The sequence below is a fragment of the Miscanthus floridulus genome, chromosome 4, assembly GCF_019320115.1.
Source record: "Miscanthus floridulus cultivar M001 chromosome 4, ASM1932011v1, whole genome shotgun sequence".
Classification (NCBI taxonomy): Eukaryota; Viridiplantae; Streptophyta; class Magnoliopsida; order Poales; family Poaceae; genus Miscanthus; species Miscanthus floridulus.
In genome coordinates, this window is record NC_089583.1 from 17,626,199 (window position 1) to 17,651,864 (window position 25,666).

Here is a 25,666-nt window from a genome sequence, read left to right on the forward strand (position 1 = left end):
TTGCTTGTGGCTGGATGCTTCTGGATCCTTGTTGTGGGAGTTGAATTACCTGCTGTTGGCTGAGGTACCTGTAAATATTTTTAGTGGTGCACTGACCATTCTTTGAGGGAGTCCATCGCAAAATGTCCTGTTGATCATTGTGAACTGGATGAACAATAGTAATAGCCTGGACAGCTTGGTCATCAAAAACATTGGATATAAGATCTAAATTCCAGTAGCGAGAGTTGGACAGCCATACGTCAGAAACAGTAGCAGGCAGGGGGAGGTTAGTGACAGGCAATTTCAAGTGGTCATGAATAGAGCTCCACAATGGACACCAAGGAGTGGACCAAATGGAGCTGTTACCTGCATGTAATTGGTAGATAGAACCTGTGCAAAGGTCCTTTTTGACCTGCAAAATCGTAGACCAAAAGATGGACCGCGGTCCCATGGTATTGGCAGTCAAGAAGGAACAATTGTGGTAGTATTTAGCTTTGAGAACAGAGGTGAGCAAGGGGTTGTTGTTAGTAGCAATCTTCCAAGCAGCATGGATGAGGAGGCTTTTATAGTCTTATTAACAGTATGCAGGTCTCTAATCCCTAAGCCACCATTTTCCTTGGGCTGATGTCATCCCAGGATCTAAAAGCAATTGGGGAGGTGGGAGTATCATCCTGGATACCGGACCACCAAAATCTCCTGATAATCGCGTTATTTTTTTCCACAAAGGTCTTGGAGAAAAGAACAGTGGACATGTAGGATAGAGGCAAGAACAGATTGAATGTAGGTGAGCCTACCAGCATGATTAAGCTTCTTGGCTTTGACTGTGGTTAACTTAGCTTTGAATTTGGCAATAATGAACTCATAGGCTCTGTTACGATCATTGTGGTTGAAGATAATGGGGGTGACCAAGGTGCATGGTGTTGGGGAGAAGGTTAGGGACAAGGAAAGTGTCCCTGATATGGGCTTTGGTAGCACTGTCAACATTCTTACTAAAAAGAATAGATGACTTCTGAAGGTTAGGGACTTGGCCAGAAAGCGTACAGAAGGCATCCTGTGAATGTTGGTAGCCTTGTAAACCGAGGCAGCACCACAAAGGATGAGGTTGTCAGCAAAAAGGAGAAAATGGATAGGAAGACAACCAGGACCAAGAATAATCCCCGAAAGATTGGAGTTGAGCAGCTCATCATTCAGACAAATGGAGAGTTCATTAATGGCGACCACAAAGAGATAGGGCGAGAGGGGGCAACCTTGGCGGATGCCACGCTGGGGAGAGAAAGAAGCAGTAGGCTCACCGTTAACCAGAATAGAGAAGGTAGGAGTGGAAATGCAGGAACGGATGAGGCTAATGAAGTGAGACTGAAGGCCAAGTCGGCTAAAAGCAACAGCTATGAAGTCCCAGTCCAGGCGGTGTTGTGCTGCCTCCCCGTTGCGCTGCCCGCGCCATGGTGCGCGTGTGTAGTGAGCGCGATCGGCTGGAGGCCACGGTTATGATTTCCCTAGCACTCCCTCTAGGCTGCTACTAGCATCACTGTGGCTTACCTCTCCATTTCCTCCTATCATAGGCACCACAACCTCCACCTCTCCTCTGGATGGAGCAGCGCGCACTACGGCACTATCTAAACATTAACGGAGACGGTTACAAAATCCAACCGCCTCATAAAATGTTTGAGGATTTTCGGAGGTGGACGTTTTTATTTACGGAGGCGGTCACTATTAACCGCCTCGCAAAATGCATTTATGGAGGAGGTCAAGATTGTCCGTCTTATAAAATTGATTTATGCAGACGGTCAAAATTATCCGTCTCGTAAAATTGATTTACGGAGGCGGTCAAAAATATTCGTCTCGGTTAAAAGGCCCGAGGCCAATCACAACCCACTTCAAACCCTAACTATAAAAGGCAACCATCTCTCTCCACTTCTCCACCTCTCAGCCGCCGCCGACGCTCGGCTCTCTCTAGCGCTCGTGACTCCTTCCCATTCTTCCCTGCGCTCGCGACTCCTTCCCCTTCTCCCCTGCGCTCGCGACTCCTAGAGCAGAGCAGCCGCTGCTCCCTCTCCACGCCTCTCCGAGCCCCGCCTCTCTATGCGCTATTCATCTCCACGCCGCTCACAGCAGCCGCCGCTCCCTCTCCGGGCCCTGCCTCTCTACGCAGGATGCACGGGCCCCTCTTTCGGGGTAGGTGGCGACGCACGGGCCTCCTCCGGCGCGTGTGGCCAGGCGCCCAGGCGGCGGGTGGCCGCGGGGCCCGCATGTCCTGCGGTCTTGCTTCTCCGACGGTCGGCGTCCTGCGTCTTGCAAGATCGATCTGATGGAATCCAGTGGAGGGCGGCCAGATCCGGTGGATGGGGGCCAGATCCGGTGGAAGGCGGGGCGGGGCAGGTACAGTTCTCTCCATCTCCCTCTCTCTCTCTTTCCTCCCTCCCTTAGCAGATCCACGGGCGGTGGGACTCTAGAGCTGGTAGATCTAGGGGACGCCGTGACGTGTGTGCATGGAGGGCGGCGAGTGGCATGCGTGGGGATCCTGGCGATGGTGGCTCCAGAAGCTGGAGCTAGATCAAGAACCTCGAGCTTTTTTTTCGCAAGCAAGCGTTGTAATGTGTCCACCTCCAAAAATATCATTTTCGCAAGCGGGCTTTGTAGTCCGTCTACCTCCGAAATGGTATTTCCGAAGGCGGTCCTCTTGACCATCTCGGTTAAAAGCAATTAACGGAACCTATGATTGCAGGCGGACTGCTTGCTCGCCTGGGTAAAGCGATTTGGATCGCTTGCAAAAAAAAACACTGTAGTAGTGGCGTGCCGTGTGGCAAGTCATGGCACAAGGCAGCACAGCGTGGCGCATGAGAATGGAGTGCTCCTTCATTCCTCCATACAGCTTAAGTTTTGGTTCTTGAGTTCATCATTGCCTAGAAACGCTGAAATGTATTGTGTGAAATCTAATCACATATATGGTTTGTTCTATGTTGCCTGAGCCTAGCAGCTGAGCAGCCAGTGGCAGAACAACGGTGCAGACGCAGCAGGTACGTATCAGCTAGGCAGGGGCTGACAATAGCAGCAATTAGGTGCAAGCAAGAGACAGTTCAGTACTCTAACAAAGGCAATTTACTGCCTAGCAGAACCAGTGCAGTACCAAGGTATTTTGATTGCCCTTTTTTATTTGGTCCCATGCTCCCTTTAGTTTTATCGGAGGATTGTTGTGGCCTAGCTGATGTCTGCTGCCTCTTCATCATCCAGAACCTGCTGATTAGATCAAAGTCAGGATAGGGATGAAGCCAGTTCTTATTCCCTTGGTGCGCATTTCTTTGGCACATGCTTTTGATGCTCTTTCAGATTGTTCGGATGATGAAAGTAAGGAGTGCAATGCTGCTGAAATTAGATGGCCAGCAGAGAATAAACATGTTACATGCCCTTCTCTCAAGCCGATTCAAAAGAATCGGAATGAAGAAGTGAAATTTACTTTTGATACTTCTAAATGTGACCATATTTTTGATGAATTACTCAAAATCGGATGCATTAGAGTAAATTATACTTTGCCTTCTGTAGATGAGATTAAGAGAAGAGCTTATTGTAAATATCATAACTCTTATTCTCATGCAACTAACGATTGTAATGTCTTTCGTCGGCAAGTCTAATCGGCCCTTAATGAGGGATGATTGAGTCTTACTGATATGGAGATCAACAAGAATCATTTTCCTGCACACATGAATACAATTGATGTAGGAACTCCAGCTATCTTGATCCGACCCGAGCAAGCCGATAAAGCTAAAGGCAAGAATGTCGTTATCGGCGAACCACGTGTAGCACCGAATGTCCAAAAGAATTTGGGGCGCACGATGGTGCTTGAGAAAGATCAACAAGGCAAGAACAAGCTTACAATCACCGCTGGATCAGTGGAGGCATTAAGAAGGCAAAGATGGTACGAGACGCAAGCGGCACTGCAGAGGCCGGCTAGGCCAACTGGACCAGTCGGCCAGGCCGACTTTAGCCCTGCCCAGCCAGGGTCGGCTAGGCCGACTCCACCAGTCGGCCAGGCCGGCTCTAGCATTGTCCAGCCAGAGCTGGCTAGGCCGACTGCCACAGTCGGCTAGGTCGGGTCAGGGCCGGCTGAGCCGACTGCTCTAGTCAGCCAAGCCGAGTCCCAGGCTCCAGGGAGCTCCATCTCCTCCGGTATTCGCGTTTTGCGCACATTCGTTCCACAAAAGCCGGAGGTGGGAGTTTGGAAAGTTAAAGAGCAAAAAATCAAGAAACCTGTGGTCAAGCCACTTTGTACTTTTGATCGGCTTATGGCAAAGTACAAGAAACAAAAGGCTGATTCCGAGAATCGGCCGATAAAAAAAAAAGTCTACGCCTCCGAAGCGTGAACATGAGAAAAAATAAGCAAATGGCTATGACTCCACCAGCAGATCCTCCTTTGCAGGTTGCTCGTTCTCGAGTTTCTCATTGGGGACCACCTGTCCTGCCAACTCCACCAGTTTCACCATTGCCGCAGTGGGGTCCTCAAGGAGTGTGGGTGCCATATCCTCAGGCTCCTAAATCTGTTCACTACAGGTTGGAGGGTATTGCTGGTTTGTCTTCAAATCCTCCCATCTTTAGCCGATTGGGTATTCAATCGAGCTTTAGCGGGGCAAATCAAGAGCGGTCGATTATTCCCCAGACTTTGACTCCTCAAGAATTGGGAAAGGCACCTATGCAGCAAGTGTATGTTCCTAAGAAGGTGGAGGTGCTCGAGAAGCCCGCTTCGAAGAGTGTTCCATTGCCTAGCATCATAATCGGATCAATGTCGGCCCCTATTGCAAATGACAATGAACCGATTGTGATTGGGGGGCAAGATCCAGCAGGAAAACAAGATGAAGATCCTAAGGAAACTGCTGGAGAAGAAAAGAAGGAGAAGCCGCCGAGAGATCCCAAGTATACTCAACCTAAGTGGTGCCCACAAGGGTTGGATAAAACTCAAAGGCGGAAGCTACAATGTGCCCGGTAGAGGAAATTGAAGCGGGAAGCTCTTGGAATGTTAGAGAAACAAGTTATGCCAGAAAAGACCCAAGAGATTCCACCGAAGATCGACGAAGGTGCTGCTGAGGCCCCTGAGTCAGCTCAGCCGGCTCCAGAGTCGGCTAAGCCAGCTGCCCCTACTGCTCCTGGCTAGGCTGGCCAGGAATCGGCTAAGCCGACTGGAGAGTCGGCTAGGCCGACTCATCTTGCTGAATTTGCCCCGACAAGATCGGAATCGGCTATAGCGTCTCTCGAAGCGTCGATGCTGATTCTTGCAGGTTCTGGAGACCTTGGAGACTCCCCGAAAGACTTTGCTGCTGTTGTTGCTTACATGGTGGGCATAGAGCCTCCAGAAGTGCCAGAGGAAGAGATGGTTGACTATGATCTTTCTCCAGAGCATGCAGATGTGAACGTGGTATATCTATCTTCTAATTACTACCTGATTGATCATGATCAAGAAGAGCCACCAGCAGCAGAATTGGTGTTCGCTGTTGAAGATGCTGTGTTCAAGAAGCCAAGTGTGCATGTGAATCATCTCAGGCCATTACATTTGAAGGGGCACATCAATGGAGTTCCAGTTCATAGCATGTTGGTGGACAGTGGTGCAATTGTGAACGTCATGTCATACTCATTGTACAAGAAGCTTGGAAACAAGGACGAAGAGTTAGTCAAGACCAACATGACCATTACAGGTGTTGGTGGGGATGCTCCAATTCCAGCTAGAGGTATTGCTAACGTTGAATTGACCATCGGGAGCAAGACTCTTGGAATAGCCTTCTTCGTTGCTGATATCAGAGGGAGCTACAATGCGATACTTGGGCGTGATTGGATCCATGCCAACGAGTGTGTGCCGTCCAGCTTGCACCAATACCTCATCCAGAGGGTTGGAGATGCTATTGAGATTGTCCATGCTGATTCATCGGCCGAGGTTGCCACGGTCGATGCCTCCGGTTCTGGGGAAGATGGTGCTTTTGCTTGCCTGTCTGGTAGAGATATTTCATAATATGATTTTGTAAGCTACACTAGACATGGCTTTGTTTCTATATCGCTCAAGCCGATTGACAATCGGCTTAACACCATCATGTAATCAATGGATAATGTTGAATGGTTAAAGCGTCATGTTGAGCAGTATTGGGCTAAAAAGACTGATGTCTGTGAGGCTATTGATGACTTTGACGAGCTCAATAAGTTGGGCCAAGGTTTCACATCGGCCGACCTTTTAGAACAAGTTCATATTGGGGATGGCTCTACGCCGCGACCGACGTTTGTGAATCAAAACTTAGAAGCCGATTACAAATCTGAATTAATCGCGCTTCTCAGAGAATATGATGATTGCTTTGCATGGAATTACAATAAAATGCCAGTATTGAGCCGAGAGCTTGTTGAACATCGGCTCCCTATCAAGGATGGATTCAAACCTTTCAAGCAACATCCAAGGCGCTTCAATTCGGCCATTCATGACCGAATCAGGGAGGAGATCAATAGGTTATTGCAAGCAGAATTCATTCATCCATGCCAGTATGCGGAGTGGGTCTCTAATATTGTACCTATTGAGAAGAAGGATTCAGGCAAGATTAGAGTTTGCATTGATTTCAGAGATTTGAATAGAGCCACTCCAAAAGATGAATATCCTATGCCTATAGCCGATATGTTGATAAATGATGCTTTTGGACATTGGGTGATTAGCTTTCTTGATGGTAATGCTGGATATAATCAGATTTTCATGGTTGAAGAAGACACATCAAAGACGGCTTTCATCTGTCCTAGCTTTGTTGGCTTGTTTGAGTGGATTGTGATGACGTTTGGATTAAAGAATGCAGGTGCAACCTATCAAAGAGCAATGAATTTGATTTTCCACGATTTAATTGGGGTGATTATGGAGGTTTACATTGATGATATTGTGATTTAATCGGCTGCCCATAAATCTCACGTAGCCGATTCGCGTCTTGCTTTTGAGAGGATGCGCCGCTATGGTTTGAAGATGAATCCGCTCAAGTGTGCTTTTGGAGTATCGGCTGGAAAGTTTCTAGGCTTTATTATTCATGACAAGGGCATAGAGATTGATCCCAAGAGGATTGAGAAGATCAAGAAAGTTCAGCCACCTAAATGCAAGAAAGATGTGCAGAAATTCTTAGGGAAGGTGAACTATTTAAGAAGATTTATTGCTAATCAGTCCAAGAAGATTATTCCTTTCACTCCTATACTTAAGTTGAAGGATGAATCCGAATTCACTTGGGGGGCAAAGCAACAAGAAGCATTTGAGAAGATAAAGGAGTATATGTCATCATCGCCCGTTCTTCGTGCACCTAGAAGGGGAGTTCCATTCAAACTTTATGTGGCTGCCGAAGAAAAGATCATTGGGGCTGTTATGACTCAAGAAGATGAAGGGAAGGAATTTGTGATTGCTTATCTTGGACGTCGTCTTCTTGATCCCGAGACAAGGTATGCCCATATTGAAAAATTATGCTTATCACTGTACTTTGCATGTAACAAGATGAGTCATTATCTTTTGTCAAGTACATGTGTTGTAGCATGCTAGGCCGATATTATCAAGCATATGCTATATCGGCCAATCCTTAGTGGAAGGTTGGGCAAATGGGCATACTCTTTAATTGAATATGACTTGACTTATGAACCATTAAAATCCATGAAAGGTCAAGTTCTTGGTGATTTTATTGTTTAGCATGGTATTGATTTAGATGATGAAGTCAACTACCTCACTTATACTCCCTGGAAACTATACTTTGATGGATCGGTTTGTAGAGAAGGCCAAGGTGTTGGTATTATTCTTGTTTCTCCTAATAATGTTGAGACAGGGATGTCAAGCCGGTTGGAATTCCAATGCACTAACAATCAAACCAGATATCAAGCTTTGTTATTCGGGTTAATCATGTTAAATTCCATGGGAGTACAGCATGTTGAAGCCTATGGTGATTCACTGCTGGTGGTACAGCAAGTTGCTGGAGAATTTCAATGTTTGGATGGATCACCATGAGCTTGTCTTGACACTTGTCTTGAGTTTATCTCCAAATTTGCCGAATTCAAGATTCGGCATATTCTGAGACATGAAAATCAAAAGGCTAACATGCTAGCTCAACAAGCATCGGGCTTTGATGTCGGTGGGCGTAATTTTCAAATACAAGAAAAGCCGATGCATCTAGATATAAATTTTTCCCATGCAGGTACAGACGAACCGGCTCAGCCGACTGGACCAGTTGACCTACATTGCCCAGCCAAGTCGGCTAAGTCGGCCAAGCTGGCTTGGCCTACCAGCAGCCCTAGTCAGCTAAGCCAACTGTCCCAGTCGGCCAAGCCGGCCTGGCCTACTAGCTGACTCCGCTGCAGCTAATGCTGCTAATTCGTCTTAAAATGTCTTGAATCGGTCTAGTTCAGTTTCTAGTAATTCTAGTACCGATTTGGAGGATTGGAGGACTCCCTTGTTGGCTTATTTGCAGGATCCTAGTGCCAAAGTTGCTAAGAGCATCCGAAGAAGTGCATTCAAATACATATTGCAACATGGTGAGCTCTATCGAAGAACTGCTAATGATTTGTTGCTCAAGTGCCTAGGATCTGATCAAGCAAGAGTGGCAATGGGAGAGGTCCATGAAGGAGTTTGTGGTACGCATCAATCGACCCCAAAAATGAAATGGTTATTGAGAAGGGCTGGTTTTTATTGGCCTACCATGATGGCCGATTATTTTTGCTACTACAAAGGATGTGAAGAATGCCAACGGTTCGGTAATATTCAGATGGTACCTGCTGCTGTACTTCATCCCGTAATGAAGTCGTGGCCATTTAGAGGTTGGGGGCCAGATTTCATTGGCTAGATTCATCCCCCATCTTCAAAGGGACATAGATTCGTCTTGGTTGCTACAGATTATTTCACTAAGTGGTGTGAGGCGGTTCCTTTGAAGAATATGACACATAGGGAAGTGATTGAGTTCATTACTGAGCATATCATTCATAGATTTGACATTCCTTAGACATTGACTATAGATCAAGGGACATCCTTTATGTCCAAAGAAGTGAAGGATTTTGTCGAATCATATAAGATTAAGACGGTCAACTCATCTCCATACTATGCTCAAGCTAATGGCCTAGCTAAAGTAAGTAACAAGACTCTGATCAAGCTCATCAAGAAGAAAATTGAAGATACCTCGAGGAGGTGGCATGAGGTTTTGTCAGAAGCTTTGTGGGCATATCACATATCAAAGCATGGTGCTACTAAAGTCACTCCTTTTGAGCTTGTGTATGGTCAAGAGGCCATGTTACCTGTCGAAGTGAATTTGAGTGCATACAGATTTGCTAAACAAAATAATCTATCTCCTATTGAGTACCAAGATTTGATGATGGATAATATAGACGAGGTAACGGATAAGAGGTTGAAAGCTCTTAAGGAAATCAAAAAGGACAAAGCTCGTGTTGCAAGGGCCTATAACAAGAAAGTGAAAAGCAATTCATTACAAGTGGAAGATCTAGTGTGGAAAACCATACTACATATTGAATCGAAGAGCAATCAGTTTGGTAAGTGGTCGCCTAATTGGGAAGGTCCTTTGAGAGTGGTCAGAGTCATATATGGAAATTCCTATCTGCTAGAGACAATGAAAGGTGAATGTCTCATCAAGGCAATTGATGGGAGATATCTCAAAAAATATTTCCCAAGTGTTTGGCAAGAAGCCTAGAGTGCTCTCCCAAACAATGGCTGATACATGTATCGCCCTTAGAACTAAAATGGCCGATGTATACATCGCCCTTAGTTGCTGGTCAGCTGATGTGATAGGTATCGCTGCTGATCGGTTATGCATCGAAGGTAGTTTTCAGGTTCAATGCATCATTCACCGAAAAACAGGGGGGCATATGTTGAGACTAAAAAATGTCCAAGGGTAAAATTGGTGTCATGAACAAGTTATAATGGCCCTGGACATGGTCGAGGTCAAGTGGCGTCACAAATGGAGTGAGAAATCACACGGAGAAGGCGGCGAACCACACCGAGCCAGCCCAGCCGGCTTAGCCGATTGGGCAAGCCAGCTAGGCCGGCCCTCACCCCTCCAGTCGGCATAGCTGGGTCGCTAGGCCGGCTAAGCCGGCTCAAGTGCCAGCCGGCTAGGCAGCCTGGCCATGGCCCGCAAAATCCGACTTAGTTGGGTCCTCAAGCCGGCTCAGCCGGCTGCTACTTAAGCCGACCAGGTAGCCTGGCCGAGCCCGCGAAATCCGGCTAAGCCGGGTGGCCTAGCCGGCTTAGCCGGTTCATGCTGATTCTGAACCGATTTGATCCTAAATCACGTTTTGGCAAGTTTTAAGCGTAGGGAACTTGGAGATTATGATCTGGAATTGTTTCCTACTAGGATAAGACCACCCGCCTCTATATATATGAGAGGATCACGGCGGATTGATCCCACCTATCAATCGTCAAACATATCAACCAAAGACCTATCTTTTACCCTAATTTTCTCTCCTCAACCCCTCTACCTGCTGTCCGGTGCTTCTCTCCACGAGATTCATTAGCATCTTAGGTGGCCTTGCTAGTCCTAAGAGATCCTCCACGTGCTTCCTCCTGATGGATCCTTCCAGAGGTGGTTTGGGAGCTTATTCAGCCATCAACGAGCTCCACATCGGCCCTATCGGTCTCTAGATCGGTTTGGCCGGTTACGCTGCGTTGTTGTTGCGTTGCAGGTTGTAGAGACAACCTCTTTGGGCGTCCAAAGCCCACTGGTGTTTTGGCATGGACTGGATTCGTCGTCAACAACTTGGAAGTAAAACTTCGCTTGGAAGTATAAGTTTTCACCTTAGTGAAAAACTTTTGTGAAAATTTACCTTAGTGAATTTGAAAATGCCGCCCCTTCTTTTTTGCTATGAAGTGAACGCGAAAACTTCAATCTTTTACTTGTCTCATTGTTATAATAAGTTAGTATTATTGAATTTTAATGCTAACTTACTTACTTTTTGTTCTTGCCGATATTTGTATACTTAAGTATACTTTTCGGCATATGATCAGGAAATAAAACTTAAAAAAGAGAACTGTGTAGGGGAAAACTACTTTCTTATTTATATTTGCATGAGAATTTACAGAAGAGACTGCCTCGTTAAAAACACTCAACCCTGCGAAGGGCTTCCCCTGAGTGGAAAAAGAGTGCAGCACATTTACAACTTGAAATGTAAAGAACTTTTACATGAAATTGCAGTACTATACTATAGTATTTCTACTTTCATCTACTATGGATAGTACTTGTGAAGAGACTCAATGTTCCAAGTATGAGTAAGTTCTTCACCTTTCAAGTTTGCCAGATGAAAAGATCCAGGCTTGTTGGTCCTTGTAATGATGAATGGACCTTCCCACTTCTGTTGAAATTTTCCAACAGTGTCTTCATTTCTCTTTCTCTTTAGAACCCAATCTCTAGGTGCTAACTCTCTTGGCTTGACCTTTTTGTTGTACCACTTCTTTGTTTCTTGCTGATATTTCTTCAAATTGTTGAGAGCTTCGTTTCTTTCTTCTTCAAGCAAATCTTTACTTGTTACTTGATCTTCTTCTATGATGATTTGAACCTTTGTTCTTGTCCCTTCAAATTTTATTTATTCAGGGGTCATAGCTTCATCTCCATACAAGAGTTTGAATGGTGAAAAATCTGTTGGTCTTGACTTTTTGGTGTTATGAGACCATATGATTCTTGGTAACTCATCAACCCATTTTCCTTTCTTCAATCAAACTAATGATGTTGAAATTCCAGAACATATGATTCCATTTGCTCTTTCTACTGCTCCATTTGATTGATGATATCTTACTGATGCAAAATAGAGTTGTATTCCTAATGAATTGCAATATTCTCTAAATTCTTCACTGTCAAATTGAGTTCCATTGTCAAGTGTGATTTGTCTTAGGACTCCAAATCTGCAGATGATGTTTTGCCATAGAAACTTCTTCATTATATGGGAGGACATATTTGTTATTGGCTTTGCATCAATCCATTTTGAAAAATATTAAACTGCTACAACTGCATATTGATAGTTTCCTTGAGCTGGAGGAAGTTTTCCTAAGATATCGATTCCCCATCTTGCAAATGGCCAAGTTGGTTCTATTGGTTGTAACTCATTTGTTGGAGCACTTGATTTATTGGAAGAAACTTGACAATTGTGACATTTCTTGATGATTTCTTTGCTCTCTTTTTGCGTAAGAGGCCAATAAAAGCCTTGTCGGAATGCTTTCCCCACTATTGTTTTTGCACCTTGATGACTTCCACAAATTCCTTGATGGAGTTCTGAAAGTAACTCTTTTCCTTCTTCTCTTGAAACACACTTTAGAAGTGGTTGACAAACTCCCTTCTTGTATAATTCACCATTTATGATTTCATAATTCCTTGTCTTCTGCTTCATTCTGATTCCATTAATTTCATTTTCTGGTTCATAAAAACCTCTTAATAATGCCATAATTGGTGCTCTCCAATCTTCACTTTCAATTATGTGTACCTCTCTTGGTGCTTCTTGCTTGGAGTTGATAGATGCTTGAGTCAATATTTGGAAGAAAACATCTAGAGGTAAAGTTGTCTTTTGAGCTACAGCTTCTGCAATCTCATCTGCATCCATGTTGTTGTTTCTTGAGATGTTCTTTACTGTGAACCCTTCAAAGTATTTTTCTTGATCTCTCAGGAATTAAAGGTATTTTGCTAGTTCTAGATCCCTTGCTTTGTAATCTATTTCAATATGTCCTGCCACCACTTGTGAATCTATTTTGATTATCAACTTCTAAATTCCCATTGCTTTTGCTTTGTGAAGCCCAAGCAATACTGCTTCATATTCTGCAATATTGTTTGTGCATTGAAATTCTAATCTTGTAGCATATTTTAACTTTATTCCTAAAGGTGAAGTTATGATAGCTGCTGCACCAGCTCCTGCGAAACCCCAAGCCCCATCACAATACATCACCCATTCTGGCTCTTGTTTTTCTTTCTCTGGTAACTTCGATAGAGTCCAATCAGCAACAAAATCTGCTAGAGCTTGAGATTTTATTGCAGTTCTTTTTTCAAAGTTGATGAAATATTGGGATAGTTCTGCTGCCCATTTTCCCAATCTTCCTGAGGATTTAGAACCTTGCAAGACTTCTTTCAGAGGATGAGTTGTTGGTACTCTAATTTTATGAGCCTAAAAGTAGTGCTTTAGCTTTCTTGATGCCATGACCACTGCATAATTTATCTTTTCGACTTCTGAATAATAGATTTTGGATCCTGAAAGAGCTTCAGATGCAAAATACACCGACACTTGTTTTTTCTCATGCTCAGTTTCTTGTTCTTGTATCAAAACTGCGCTTACTACATTTTCAGTTGCTGAAACATGTAGCAATAAGTCTGCACCGGTATTTGGTGTTATCAAAGTTGTTGGGTTTGCAAGGTGTCTTTTGATTTCTTCGAAAGCCTGTTGTTGAGATGGACCCCAAGAGAATTCTCCTTTTTGTTTTTTGAGTGCTTGAAGTATTGGCAAACTTCTTTCAGCTGATTTTGAAATGAATCTGTTGACCGAAGCCAATCTTCCTATTGACTTTTGGACATCTTTGATGTTTCTTGGAACTTGTGTATTTAGGATTGCCATCAACTTTTCTGGGCAAATCCTAAATACACAAGTTCCAAGAAACATCAAAGATGTCCAAAAGTCAACAGGAAGATGAACTTCGGTCAACAGATTCATTTCAAAATTAGCTGAAAGAAGTTTGCCAATATTTCAAGCACTCAAAAACAAAAAGGAGAATTCTCTTTGGGACCAGCTCAACAACAGGCTTTTGAAGAAATCAAAAGACACCTTGCAAACCCAACAACTTTGACAACACCAAATCCCGATGCAGACTTATTGCTATATGTTTCAGCAACTAAAAATGCAGTAAGCGCAGTTTTGATACAAGAACAAGAAACTAAGCATGACAAAAAAAACAAGTGCCGGTGTATTTTGCATCTGAAGCTCTTTCAGGATCCAAAATCTATTATTCAGAAGTCAAAAAGATAGCTTATGCAGTGGTCATGGCATCAAGAAAGTTAAAGCACTACTTTCAGGCTCATAAAATTAGAGTACCAACAACTCATCCTCTGAAAGAAGTCTTGCAAGGTTCTAAATCCTCAGGAAGATTGGGAAAATGGGCAGCAGAACTATCCCAATATTTCATCAACTTTGAAAAAAGAATTGCAATAAAATCTCAAGCTTTAGCAAATTTTGTTGCTGATTGGACTCTATCGAAGTTACTAGAGGAAGAAAAACAAGAGCCAGAATGGGTGATGTATTGTGATGGGGCTTGGGGCTTCGTAGGAGCTGGTGCAGCAGCTATCATAACTTCACCTTCTGGAATAAAGTTAAAATATGCTGCAAGATTAGAATTTCAATGCACAAACAATATTGTAGAATATGAAGCAGTATTGCTGGGGCTTCGCAAAGCAAAAGCAATGGGAATTCAGAAGTTGATAATCAAAACAGATTCACAAGTGGTGGCAGGACATATTGAAAAAAGATTACCAAGCAAGGGATCCAGAACTAGCAAAATACCTTCAATTCCTAAGAGATCAAGAAAAATACTTCGAAGGGTTCACAGTAAAGAACATCTCAAGAAACAACAACATGGATGAAAAGATGAAAGGATGTTTTCTTTTCAAAAATTCATGCAAAAACTCCAAGTGATAGGATTAAAGGATGAAAGGGGCTCTATTTCACCCTATTCCATTGTTTCAATCGCCCAAAGTTTTATGGTAGACACTCTGAATCCCGCAGTATACATGTATGACTGGGAACGGTCGAGTGCTGATATCTTATCTTGCAGTTATGTACAAGTTAATCTGACCTTTCCTCGAGGATGAGTAAAGATTAAGTGTGGGGGAACTTGTTGACACTTGTTACTGTCAACTTTACATGATCAACTATTGCCCAATATAATGGAAAATGATGCAAGAAACCATAGTTGTAAGTTTTATTCTAACAAGTTCCACAAGTTTTGGTGTTCTCACTTGTTTTGCAGATTATTGTCATTTTATAGTATAAAGTACTTGAAAATATGAAACTAAGTACACCATTGTGAAGGGCTCATCGAGACGATCGAAACGGACATATCACTTGCTATATTTGGAGTCCCGACGAGAGAGTCCCCGATGGATACGACTTGGAAGACTCTAGAACACTCTAGAATCATCACCAAGCAAAAGTTTTATGGACTAACATGATAATTTCCATAGCTTTGGTGAATTATGATTTTTCAGGGACTTAACAGAATAAGCTGAGGAAGAGTAGAAACCAAGGAACCTAATCAAATCACGTCAAAAATCCACGAAACCAACTCCAGAAGGTTCCAGAAGACACCAGAGACCACTAGAACAAAGGACAAGCCCGGAGGCCACCAACCCAGGTCGGTCGACCTGGCATGTGGGTTAGCCGACCTAGGTGGGCCCCACCTGGCAGCAAGCTTCGAGGGTTGGCTCTCCACCGCCATTGAGGTCCAATCTACGCCATTGTTTCAAGTCGGTTTGATCCAAGAGCTCTGGTGCCTCACTTGGGACTATATAACCAGACCCCTGACCCCCTAGGGCAGAGCATCCTAGAAACCCTAATTCATTATCTCTAGTCAGGATCAGGAGAGGTGTCCCTAAAAAGGATAACCTCTCTAGAGAGCTTTCAAGTAAAAGTCTAGATCTCCCTCTAGTTAGGTTTAGAGCTCTAGATTTCTATCCAGAACTAGAAGAGAGAGAGAGAGAGAGAGAGAGAGAGGAAGAGATTTGGAGGTGGTGCCGGCCTATTGGTGCTGCTTCTACGCCTTGAACCTGTGGATTCAAGTTCTTCAAGGATTTGCGCCTGAGATTTCTTCGGTAATCAACTTTTATTCTTTAGTAAGTAACATTGTTTTTATTGTTCTTCTGGCTTGTGACTCTTTTTGAGCATTTTAATCCTGGTAGCTCTAGGGTTAGAATAGCTGTCGTAGTGTAGGCGTGGTGCTTAGACTCGATTGCTCATATAGTGTACCCTATATTCTGGATCGGTGGTAGCTCGCAAGGGTGACTCTTATAGCCTTGTTGAATCTTCTATAGTCCACCTCCCGTCTATAGGCCTAGCAGGAAGTAATTACTTAGGGGAACTTGCACTCTCATTGTAGACTCCTATTGTAATCCACAGTTCAACCCTAATCACATATCTTGCTTTATGAGTAGAACTAGATAGCCTTAGCAGTCCCCTCTACCTTCTATTTCTCACCCCTTGATTGCTTGTCGAGGGATTAAGCTACACAGACTCTCATCACATCACACCCGTTCCCTTGGGTTCGATATTTAAAAACTGGGTCTTCCCCGGTGAAGTGCTACAAACTAGAGTGTGCGATTAATTTATACCAACAGTTATAAAGGTTTTAGTTTCTCCATTATTGAAATGATGAATAGATGCTCTATTTTATGTTTCACTAGTGTCTAGTTTATAAATTCGATTTCTTTAAGATTTGGATTTAGTGGCTATAATATTTATTTTAAAATCTTTGAGACTTGTGGGTTGCATAAAATTCGAACCTAGTCTAAAAGTGTTTGTAGAATAAGGATGGAAATGGAATTTGTTTTGACATTTTTCTAAGAGAACTTGAGATTCGGATGAAATTTTATAAAACTATGCAACTAATAAAATATATCATGTTGAGCTTTGTCAAATTGTTGTGACCGCTAGTGTAGATTATAGTCATATGTCCAAGATTAAGCTTACATAATAAATGTCTTGTATATACATTCTTTCTTTCATTAGAATATGAGGCTATTCAATTAGTTAAAAAAATTAAAAAAATAATCAATCAAAAAATAGCTCAAAAATAAAAACGACGAACACAAGTCCGCCAGAACCGAGAAAAGATGGCCAAAAAGGCCCAGTAGCCTCATATCTCTAAAATGATTAGTGAGAATTGTATGTGCAAGAAAAATCAAATAAATAAATAAACTCTTGATCTAGGCATATGACTTGTATCTCCTTATGGTCCGGTCTTTGACTTTGCAAAATTATGTGATATGCTTTTTCATAAAAAAAAGACTTAGAAATAAAAAAGACGGACGTGTGTCCGCCAGAATTGAGTAACATAAAAAAACAAAACTTTTGAGTTGAAAAAGATCAAAGAATAAAAGATAAGCAGTTCTGTGACTGTTCTGTTTTATGATTGCTCAAGGACTTAGCGAGAACTATAAGCCCCGTGGTTGAAAGGATAGATGGATGAGTAGAGTACCATTTTATTCAAGTTAAAGAGAAATCTTAGTTATAAACCTGATACTCTTGGGATATAATCGGCATTGCAGCATGTCCTGATCAACAACCAATGTTTATTCTCTTGCTTGCAAAGAATAACCTTGGGAGATTTTATTGGTAATCAAATGATCTTTATAAATGGAGAAATCTATGACTTGTTATACGCATATAAATTCTAGCTTAATCCTTGGGCACTTTACTCGAGGACCAGCAAAGATCCAAGTGTGGGGGAACTTGTTGGCGCTCCTTATTGCATATATTTTGACCGCCAAAATAATCTAAAATGACAATATTCCATGGGACATCGTAACAAAAATATTATTTATCTCACAAGTTCCACGAGTTTTGTTGCCCTCACTTGTTTTGTAGGGATATTCAATTTTTCATGAAATAAAAGTGTCTTCGATGACAAAATGGAGTGCACCATTGCATAGAGCTTGTCGCGCTGATCAAAATGGACATTATTTGCTGCATTTGGACTTCGGGATAAAAAGTTATGAATTTTCAAATTAAAAAGGAGTGCTGACGTCAGCACCTCCAAAGTCAACGCCGACAGCACTAACAGCAGGCCTGGCGGGGCCTAGCTGCTTCCCCAACAGCAGCAGATAGGCGGATAGGCGGGCCCGGGCGGGTCCAGCGGCGGCAGGCGCTGCCTCCCATGGGGGAGCAGCCGACCAGCCCGGCCAACCGCCTGGCGACACATGGCGCCCGGTCGGCCACGCTCGCACGCGTCCACGCGCTCGACGCGGAAGCGGACCGGGACGCGGTTTTGCCCGGCCAACGGGGTGGAGCCACGTGGCGGCGCGGGAGCAGCGCGCGCGCGTCCACGCGCTGGTGGGATGGTGCTGAGCCGCGGTCCGACCGGCTTTGGGGGACAGGTGGCGCACGCAGACTCGCCTAGGCGAGGCGGTGGCACAGCCCCTGCGGTTCACCCGCTCTGGACGCAGTTGAACTGGCCCAACCGGCCGACCCAGTTGGCCAGAAGGCCTATTTCCTCTCTAGAAAAGCTGACAGCGCGCTGGTTCGACCGGTTCATCGCCTTAATGGCCGGTTTTCACCCAGTTTTCGACGCAGGTTTGTTGGGAGGCTCCTTGGCGGCTACTCTACGTCCTCCACCGACCTAGGGAGGTCGGTTTGGGCCTCCTTGGCCGCTACCCTTCCTCTCTACTATATAAAGAGACCCCCTCTCTTTGTTGTAAAGACACATCTACACAAATAGAGCTCCATATTATTGTCATATATACTTTGTAGTAGTGTCCCTCTAGATGAAACTCTTCTAGTTCATCTAGATCTAGATCGTCTAGTTCATCTAGTTGTATAATTTAGAAAAGAGGAATAGAGGAGAGAGAAGAGCAGAGGAGGAGCCGGGTTTGTCGGATCCTTCTCAACTTTGTACCTCTACGGAGATGACTACTTTATGAGTAATATCCAGGATCTTACTTTGTTATTTCCAAGTTATTTATTTAATTAAAGTTTAGTATTTATTATATTTGCTTACGGGATCTCCGCTCGACCGAGTGCTCTACTCTTTAGATCTGGATTAGAGTAGTAATCACTAGCATAGACGTGGTGTCTAGGCTAGAGTTTACCTGAGTTTGCGCCCAACCCCACGGATAGTTGTGGTAGCCCCAGAGGGACAGATCCGATCAAGCCTTTGTATTCCACCATGTTCAGGTTGGTGTTTTCATAGAGCTTTTGGTGGCCTTCTCCCGATCACCTTTTTCCCAGTCTTTTCAAGGGTCGGAAAGGAACTGCTGCTCCGAAGTAAGTAGGTATAGTGAGTCAGGACTTTGATTATTTAGAGATCTTGGGAAGAACTTAGAAAACCCCTCTCTACCTACAAAAATATTTATCTATCTTTTCTTTTGGACGTTCTTGATTCTTTCTAGTTCACTTCACCTTCCCCGTGGAAATCGATACCTAGGAATACTCCGGGTGAAAGCTACAACGGTACTTCCGTGTGCTTGCGGATTTATCTGTTTACGCTAAGAAATACCAACAATCTTCTTCTTGGAGCAGAGGAGAGGGAGAGTAGAGGTGAGATGAATACTCACCTCGGTGTGTGTAGGGACTAACAGCTGGTATCAGCTCAATCGGGAGGCTTGCTGTTGCTATGCTTGATCGCCGGCAATGGGAGACACCTCTCCGTCAACCCAGGGCAGCAAGGGGACTGAGAGCTCTAGGGATAAGGAGACTCTGGCATCCCAACCCAGGGTGGAGGTGCACATGGTGCAGGAGGTGAGCGACACATCATAGCATAACTCACCTGCACCAACTATGGCGAGTGGGCAGTCCTCATGAAGTGGAAGCTGCGTGCCCGTAAATACTAGCAGACCATAGAGACCGGTGATGTGGATGAGGATGTGGAGGTGGCCACCATGGAGGTACTGCTCTTGGCCACGTCGTTGGAGTTCCATGAGGCGATCGGAGCGCAGGGCTCGGCGAAGGAGGCATGGGAGATGCTCACCTCATTACGTGTCAGTTCGGAGCATGCGAAGAAGGCAAAGGCATAGCAGCTGTGCCGGGAGTTTGACGACCTAAGGTTCTGCTCTAGCGAGACCATGGAGGATTTCACGCTTCGGCTACAGTCGCTGGCCAGTCAATTGGCTACATTCAGGAAGCTGATAGACGAGGAGAATGTCGTCGCCAAGCTCCTCTGCATCATCTCGGTGAACTACGCCCAGCTCACGCTCTCCATCGAGATGATGCTGGACTTGTCCACCCTCTCGCTTGAGGATGTGGCAGGGCTGCTCTGTAACAGAACCGACCAAATCATAAGAACGTAAGTACAAAAACAATCACCGAAGTGATCAAATTCCTGTACTTAAGCTCCCATAATCCCGGTAGTCCGGAAATCACGAATGATTTCAACCAACTCTCGACATACAAACCAAGACCGTAGTGATTCAACACAACACATCATTTGTTACAACATTTCACAAGTAGCAGTCGGATTACATCCATCAGAGTTAAAATAAAATATTACAAACCAAGTTCAAAGTTTGCAGAAGCAACATAGTTTAGTACATAACTTCATAGTTTCAATTACATTACCAGATCTCAGTCATGTCCCACAAAAGCATCATCAGGTACGAGAACTATGAGAGACCGCGCCCAACGGTCTAGTCTTCATCCCTAGCTGGGAGAAGACAGTACTTGTAGCAACCAAAGTAGAACTGGTCATCTGCAACAGGTGGGAGATAAACCCTGAGTACGAAAAGGTACTCAGCTAGACTTACCCGTCAAAACCAGAAATAAAGGACACTAAGGGTCATGCAAGGCTTATGAGGTGGCCTAGCTGGACACAGTTGCATAAAAGAGCTTATGAATATAGTAACCAATTTAAACTTAGCATCAAGTTTATCATCATTTTACCTGTCCACTAGATTAGCACCTGTACTAGAGCACTCACTTATTAGGAGCAAACAATATTAACCACAGCAGGTATAATAAGGCTATCATCATCATATCATCATTTCCGAACTATTATGTTATTTAGTGTATCTACTTTGGAGATAAGCCCGTCAAGTTCTCACTAACCGGGAGAGACGGCGACTCGAATCGAATTACAACTCAGCTGAGGGGGTATTCCTAACTCTCACCCTGGCATACTTTGCAAGGGTAGCCGTGGGTCACCTTTGGGACAACTCAAGAACCAAATTCATGGGTTCGATCAGCGCCAGCGCTCTCAGGGATTACCCTTCTGCTAGGATGATCAGGACTTTTAAATCACCTGCCCTTGGACTCACGCCTATGGCTCCCTTTCGAGGCGTACTTTATACTTATTGACTCCCGGCCTGAGGTGAGCTACTTGGCTTCGTGGTTGGTCTCCAGACCCGGCCAACTAAGAGAGAGGCATGCGTTCAACATGAACAGGAAAGGCTCCAAGATTCAGTCCTTAAGCGACACAGATGGAGTCACTGCAAACAGGCAAGCCTCCGCCCAGTCTTCAATTCAAATTAAGTCAGGTTCTTTTCCACGATAGCAAATATAGCCAACCGTGCCATATGTATATTCCTATATCTCGCAGGTGACAGGAAATCACCTGACTTCTACCGTGTTTAAGCAGGGCTAAGCACTACACGAACCTGAGCTACATAGGATTTAGGGTATCAATATCTGGACAAGGATTGGATAACCAATGCAGCAAGTGTTTGCATCCAACACCTAAACTTAATGCAACAATATATATATGTAACAATAATACTTTAACTGCATTTCGGAAATTAGGAGGCTTAATATGCTTCGAGGCTTGCCTTTTCACAAAGTTGCACGGATGGTGATCCGGGCACTCAACGGCGACCTCGTCTGGCACTTCTCCCGAGGGCTGCACCTCCTAAACCTCCGGTGTTGGCTGCTGCTCCCCGCTCGGTTCCCCGAATTCCAGCAGTGTCACTCCCTCCGGTACACCTATTGCATGCCGATGCATAAGATAAATATCATGGATGCATAAGGAATGATATGATGCTCATGATGAATGAATCACAGTAAATGTTCAACGAAAACATCACTGGACACTCGTTTACTGATTAAGAATAGCTCTATTCAAATCACTTTAAAACATGTATCTAACTTAACTTGAAGAACAAGATCAACTTACCTAACTTGTATAACCTAAGATAAATATGCTCATCTTCAGTTAAAGGCCTAACACCTAGGAACATTACCACAAGCTTAGGAATAGTAAAGGCATACTTAAAACAACAGTTAAAGTTTCATATGCACACGGGTAGTTCCTTAATTCAATCATAACCAGAGTTCTATAAATTCAAATGACTTGCAAGAGGACATTCTGGAAAGCTTATGAAATTCTCTACAAATCATTTGTAAACATCAAAGCATGATTCTTACGTTAACCAAATCGAATTCCAGTAAACCTAGAATCTATCCAGAAATGACACGGTTACTAAATTAAATATTTAGTGATGATGCAAAAGCATAATTGGACCAAACCAAGTTTACCAACTTGTTGTGCATACCAGAGAAACATTAGAAAGTATAGTGCCAACTTCTAAATAAATTATTTAATATCCTTTTCTAATTTCTTTAGTTAATTAGGTGATTAAAGCAATATATAGTAAAACTATTCCGAAAAATCTACAAAAATTACAGTAGCTATCTCATGCTTCACATAGACTACCATAAAAATTTCAAAGCCATTGGGCAAGCAAAACTTGCTGTATCCCAAATAATAGGTGGCATGTCTATTTTTAGCATAATTAGGAAACCCTATTGAAAAGTGTCAAGCAATAGATTTCTCATTTTTCCTAGAATCATTCTAGTATAAGAACAGCACTCACCAAATTTTACCCTTACTGGATCTATAGAAAAATTATAAAAATTCACACAAGATCCATCCATGCAAACAAGAGAATTTTCTATCTCCTACATACAGTGTCCAAAATATATGAAAATTTAACTACAAGCTATTCATGATATGAGCAGTACACCATAAAAATTTCATGCCATTTGGAGCTACATAGAAAAAGATATAATTACCCCTATTTCTTTCATGATTAAAAGAGATAATTAGCAACTCCATTTTTCATAACAGAACATAGCATAAATTATATTTTTAATAAAAACTAGACATTATCATGAACTTAGCAAAATTGGAACCACATCATTTGAATCTACCAACTAGGAGATACATATTTTTGAATCTATACACCAATCTGTGAAAAGAATAAAACAAAACAATTTGAAACCCTAATGAACTACTGCTGGGCCGACCCGAACAGACCCAGCGGCCCACGATGTGTGCGCAAGCGTAGCCCAGCCACGATGCAGCCTAGGCTGGCTCCCACCTCTGCATCAGCGACTGACAATGGGGACCCGCGCGACAGTGAGACAGGCAGGGGAGGAGGAAGAGACGGCGGCGCAACTCGTCGCCGGTGAGATCTCCGGCGAGTCCAGCGGTGCTACGGTGTTCGCCTCATCCATGCGCATCTAATGGTGCCATCAATTTTGGCTATTACCGCAGCAAGAGGGGGTGGTGACGGCCATGGCGGCGCTCGGCCACGGCTTGGCCGGCTCCAGCGAGGCTATGGCGTCACGGCCCTAGTGGGTGATCCTACGAGCTTCAGCGTCACTCACAGTAGCTAGCGCAAGGAAGAGAAAGGATGGGAAGGTCACGGTGATAGTTAGCCGCGTGGAGCGCCAACTCCGGCGAGGTCCCGCCATGGCGGCGGTGGAAGAATTGGCGATTACACCCTTACCAAGGCTCAAATGGACCGACTGAAAGGTGGAGGTGGTAGAGGAGATCACGGCGAGGCTAGGAACAAGATGGCCGACGTGTTTTTGCAGTGGCAAGCGTGCAAAGCAACGGCGATGCTCGGTCGGAACTGGAGGAGCTGCGGCGGCTCGGCGCTACGCGCGGTGGAGACAAAAGAGTGCAAATGGAGTAGGCGAGTGCATCGGGCAGGCGCTGGCTTTCATCTGGAGCTCGGACGCGCGATGTGGAGGCGTCGGCAGAGCATGCGCGCCACGCGGCAATCAGCTCCTACACCGGTTGGCCACGGCGAGCTCTGACCGTTTTCTGAAATTATCGATTTAGTGTTCAATGACGATGACTGACAGCGCAAATTCGATGATCCGTAACTCCCAAACGGTGGTGATCTGGTTCATGGTATAGTTAACAAAATTGAAGACCTAAGTGAGTACTACAACTTCTTCAATTGGAGCTCGAGTTGGTTCGGCCTGGTTAGGTAGATACAAGCCTCCAAACATGGGTACACGAAACTATAAATCACTTAAGGACTTAGAAATATTTTTCAGTGTTGAATCCACCATCAATAATGACTTTTGGGCCATGTTTGAGGCTGTTCCACACATTTTCATGAGTTGATCATAAAACAACTTTTGTTCCTTGATAAATTAGCTACAACTTTGGTAAAGAGTGCACAGCCATGCAAGATCTCTAAGTTGGACTTTTGAATTAGTCAAACAGTGTCACTCTAAGGTTCATTTCAAGTCAAACCTCTCCTAAAGGGCAATTTGGTCATTTTGGTCCACATGAACAATGTCCAAACAATTACCCTAAGTGTAGTTAAGGTGTATTAGACCATAATCAACCACTTTACACAAGTGCTATACCAATTTCTAATGATCACATGTGATGAAGCAACAAAACAATCAATTCACTCAAATGTTGCAATTCCATGTTTCACATGTTTCATTACTTTTGTTGCAATTTTAACTTGCCACATTCCTACCATGTTGCCATGTTTCAAGGTATGAGAGACTCATGTTGCATTCACATGTTGTACTACTACCATTCACAAGCAAATCAAGTATGAAACAACCAGAATTGCGAATGTTGCATATGTATGTTTCAGTGACAATGGCATGATGACATAGATGATGCATATGTTTATGAAATGAAATGCAATTATGTGGAAGCCAAACACCTAGGGTGTTACAAGCTCCACGCGGTGGAGGACCGCGTGCATGCACCACTAGAGAAGGCCAAGGATAGCAGCAAGCTGCTGCTGATAGAGGAAGAGTGGACCGCATGCATGGAGGAGAAGCGATGGACTGGGGAAGGCTCTTCCAGCCGTGGCGGAGGCGGCGGCAACGATAAGTGGTGCGGCAAGGAACCGCAAGGGAAGAAAAAGAAGAACACCGACCCCAACGCCTACCGACGCTATAGGAAGGTGGGGCACAGGGCGCTGGAAAGCCTGAAGAAGAAGCTAGAGAAGAAGGATGAGGCGCACTTGGCTCAGGTAGATAGCGACGATGAGCACGCGCTGCTGATGGGGGAGTATTGTGCAATGCAGGACAACAAAGTAGGAAGGCAAAGGCGAAGCAGAGGACTGCACCATAGGCTATCAACCTTGATGAGCCATGCGCGCAGGTCCATCTTGGCATAGTCAGAGATGAGCTAGAGCAGACGTGGTACCTCGACTCTGATGCAAGCAACCACATGACCGGATGCAAGGCCACCTTCTCTGAGCTTCATGAGGCTAAGATGGGGACCGTCAAGTTTAGCAATGGCTCGTGGGTCAGCATCCGCGGCCATGGCACCATCGTCTTCTGGTGCCAGAACGGGGAGCACCACGCACTGATGGATGTTTATTACATCCCGCCACTGCATTCAAGCATCTTTAGCTTGGGGCAGCTGGACGAGTGAGGCTCTAAGGTGCTGATCTAGGATGGTGTCTTGAAGATCAGAGACCGGGAATGACGACTTCTAGTGAAGGTATCGTGTTCACGTAACCGGCTCTATTTGCTTGATTTGAAGGTATCGCGTTCATGTAACTCGGTGTTCTTGGCGGCACAGAGAATGGAGGAGCTATGGCTCTAGCACGCGCGCTATGGCCACCTGAGCTTCGATGCTCTAGGCTATGTGGAGAAGATGGTGATCGGGCTGCCACACATGAAGCATGTCGGGGAGCTATGCGACAACTACCTTGTGAGAAAGTAGAGGCGGTTGTCGTTCCCCAAGGCGACAAGGTATCGTGTAGAGGATTCG

At 44.4% G+C, this 25,666-nt stretch overlaps 1 protein-coding gene across 1 annotated transcript; it reads left to right on the forward strand.

The window, feature by feature from the left end:
• The first annotated feature begins 19,754 nt into the window (after positions 1 to 19,754).
• Positions 19,755 to 25,324, forward strand: LOC136548140 (uncharacterized). The gene is made up of 3 exons (XM_066539764.1): positions 19,755 to 19,947; positions 24,607 to 24,980; positions 25,049 to 25,324. Exons 1-3 carry the CDS (start codon positions 19,755 to 19,757, stop codon positions 25,322 to 25,324), a joined length of 843 nt encoding a protein of 280 aa, XP_066395861.1.
• Positions 25,325 to 25,666: the final 342 nt, after the last annotated feature.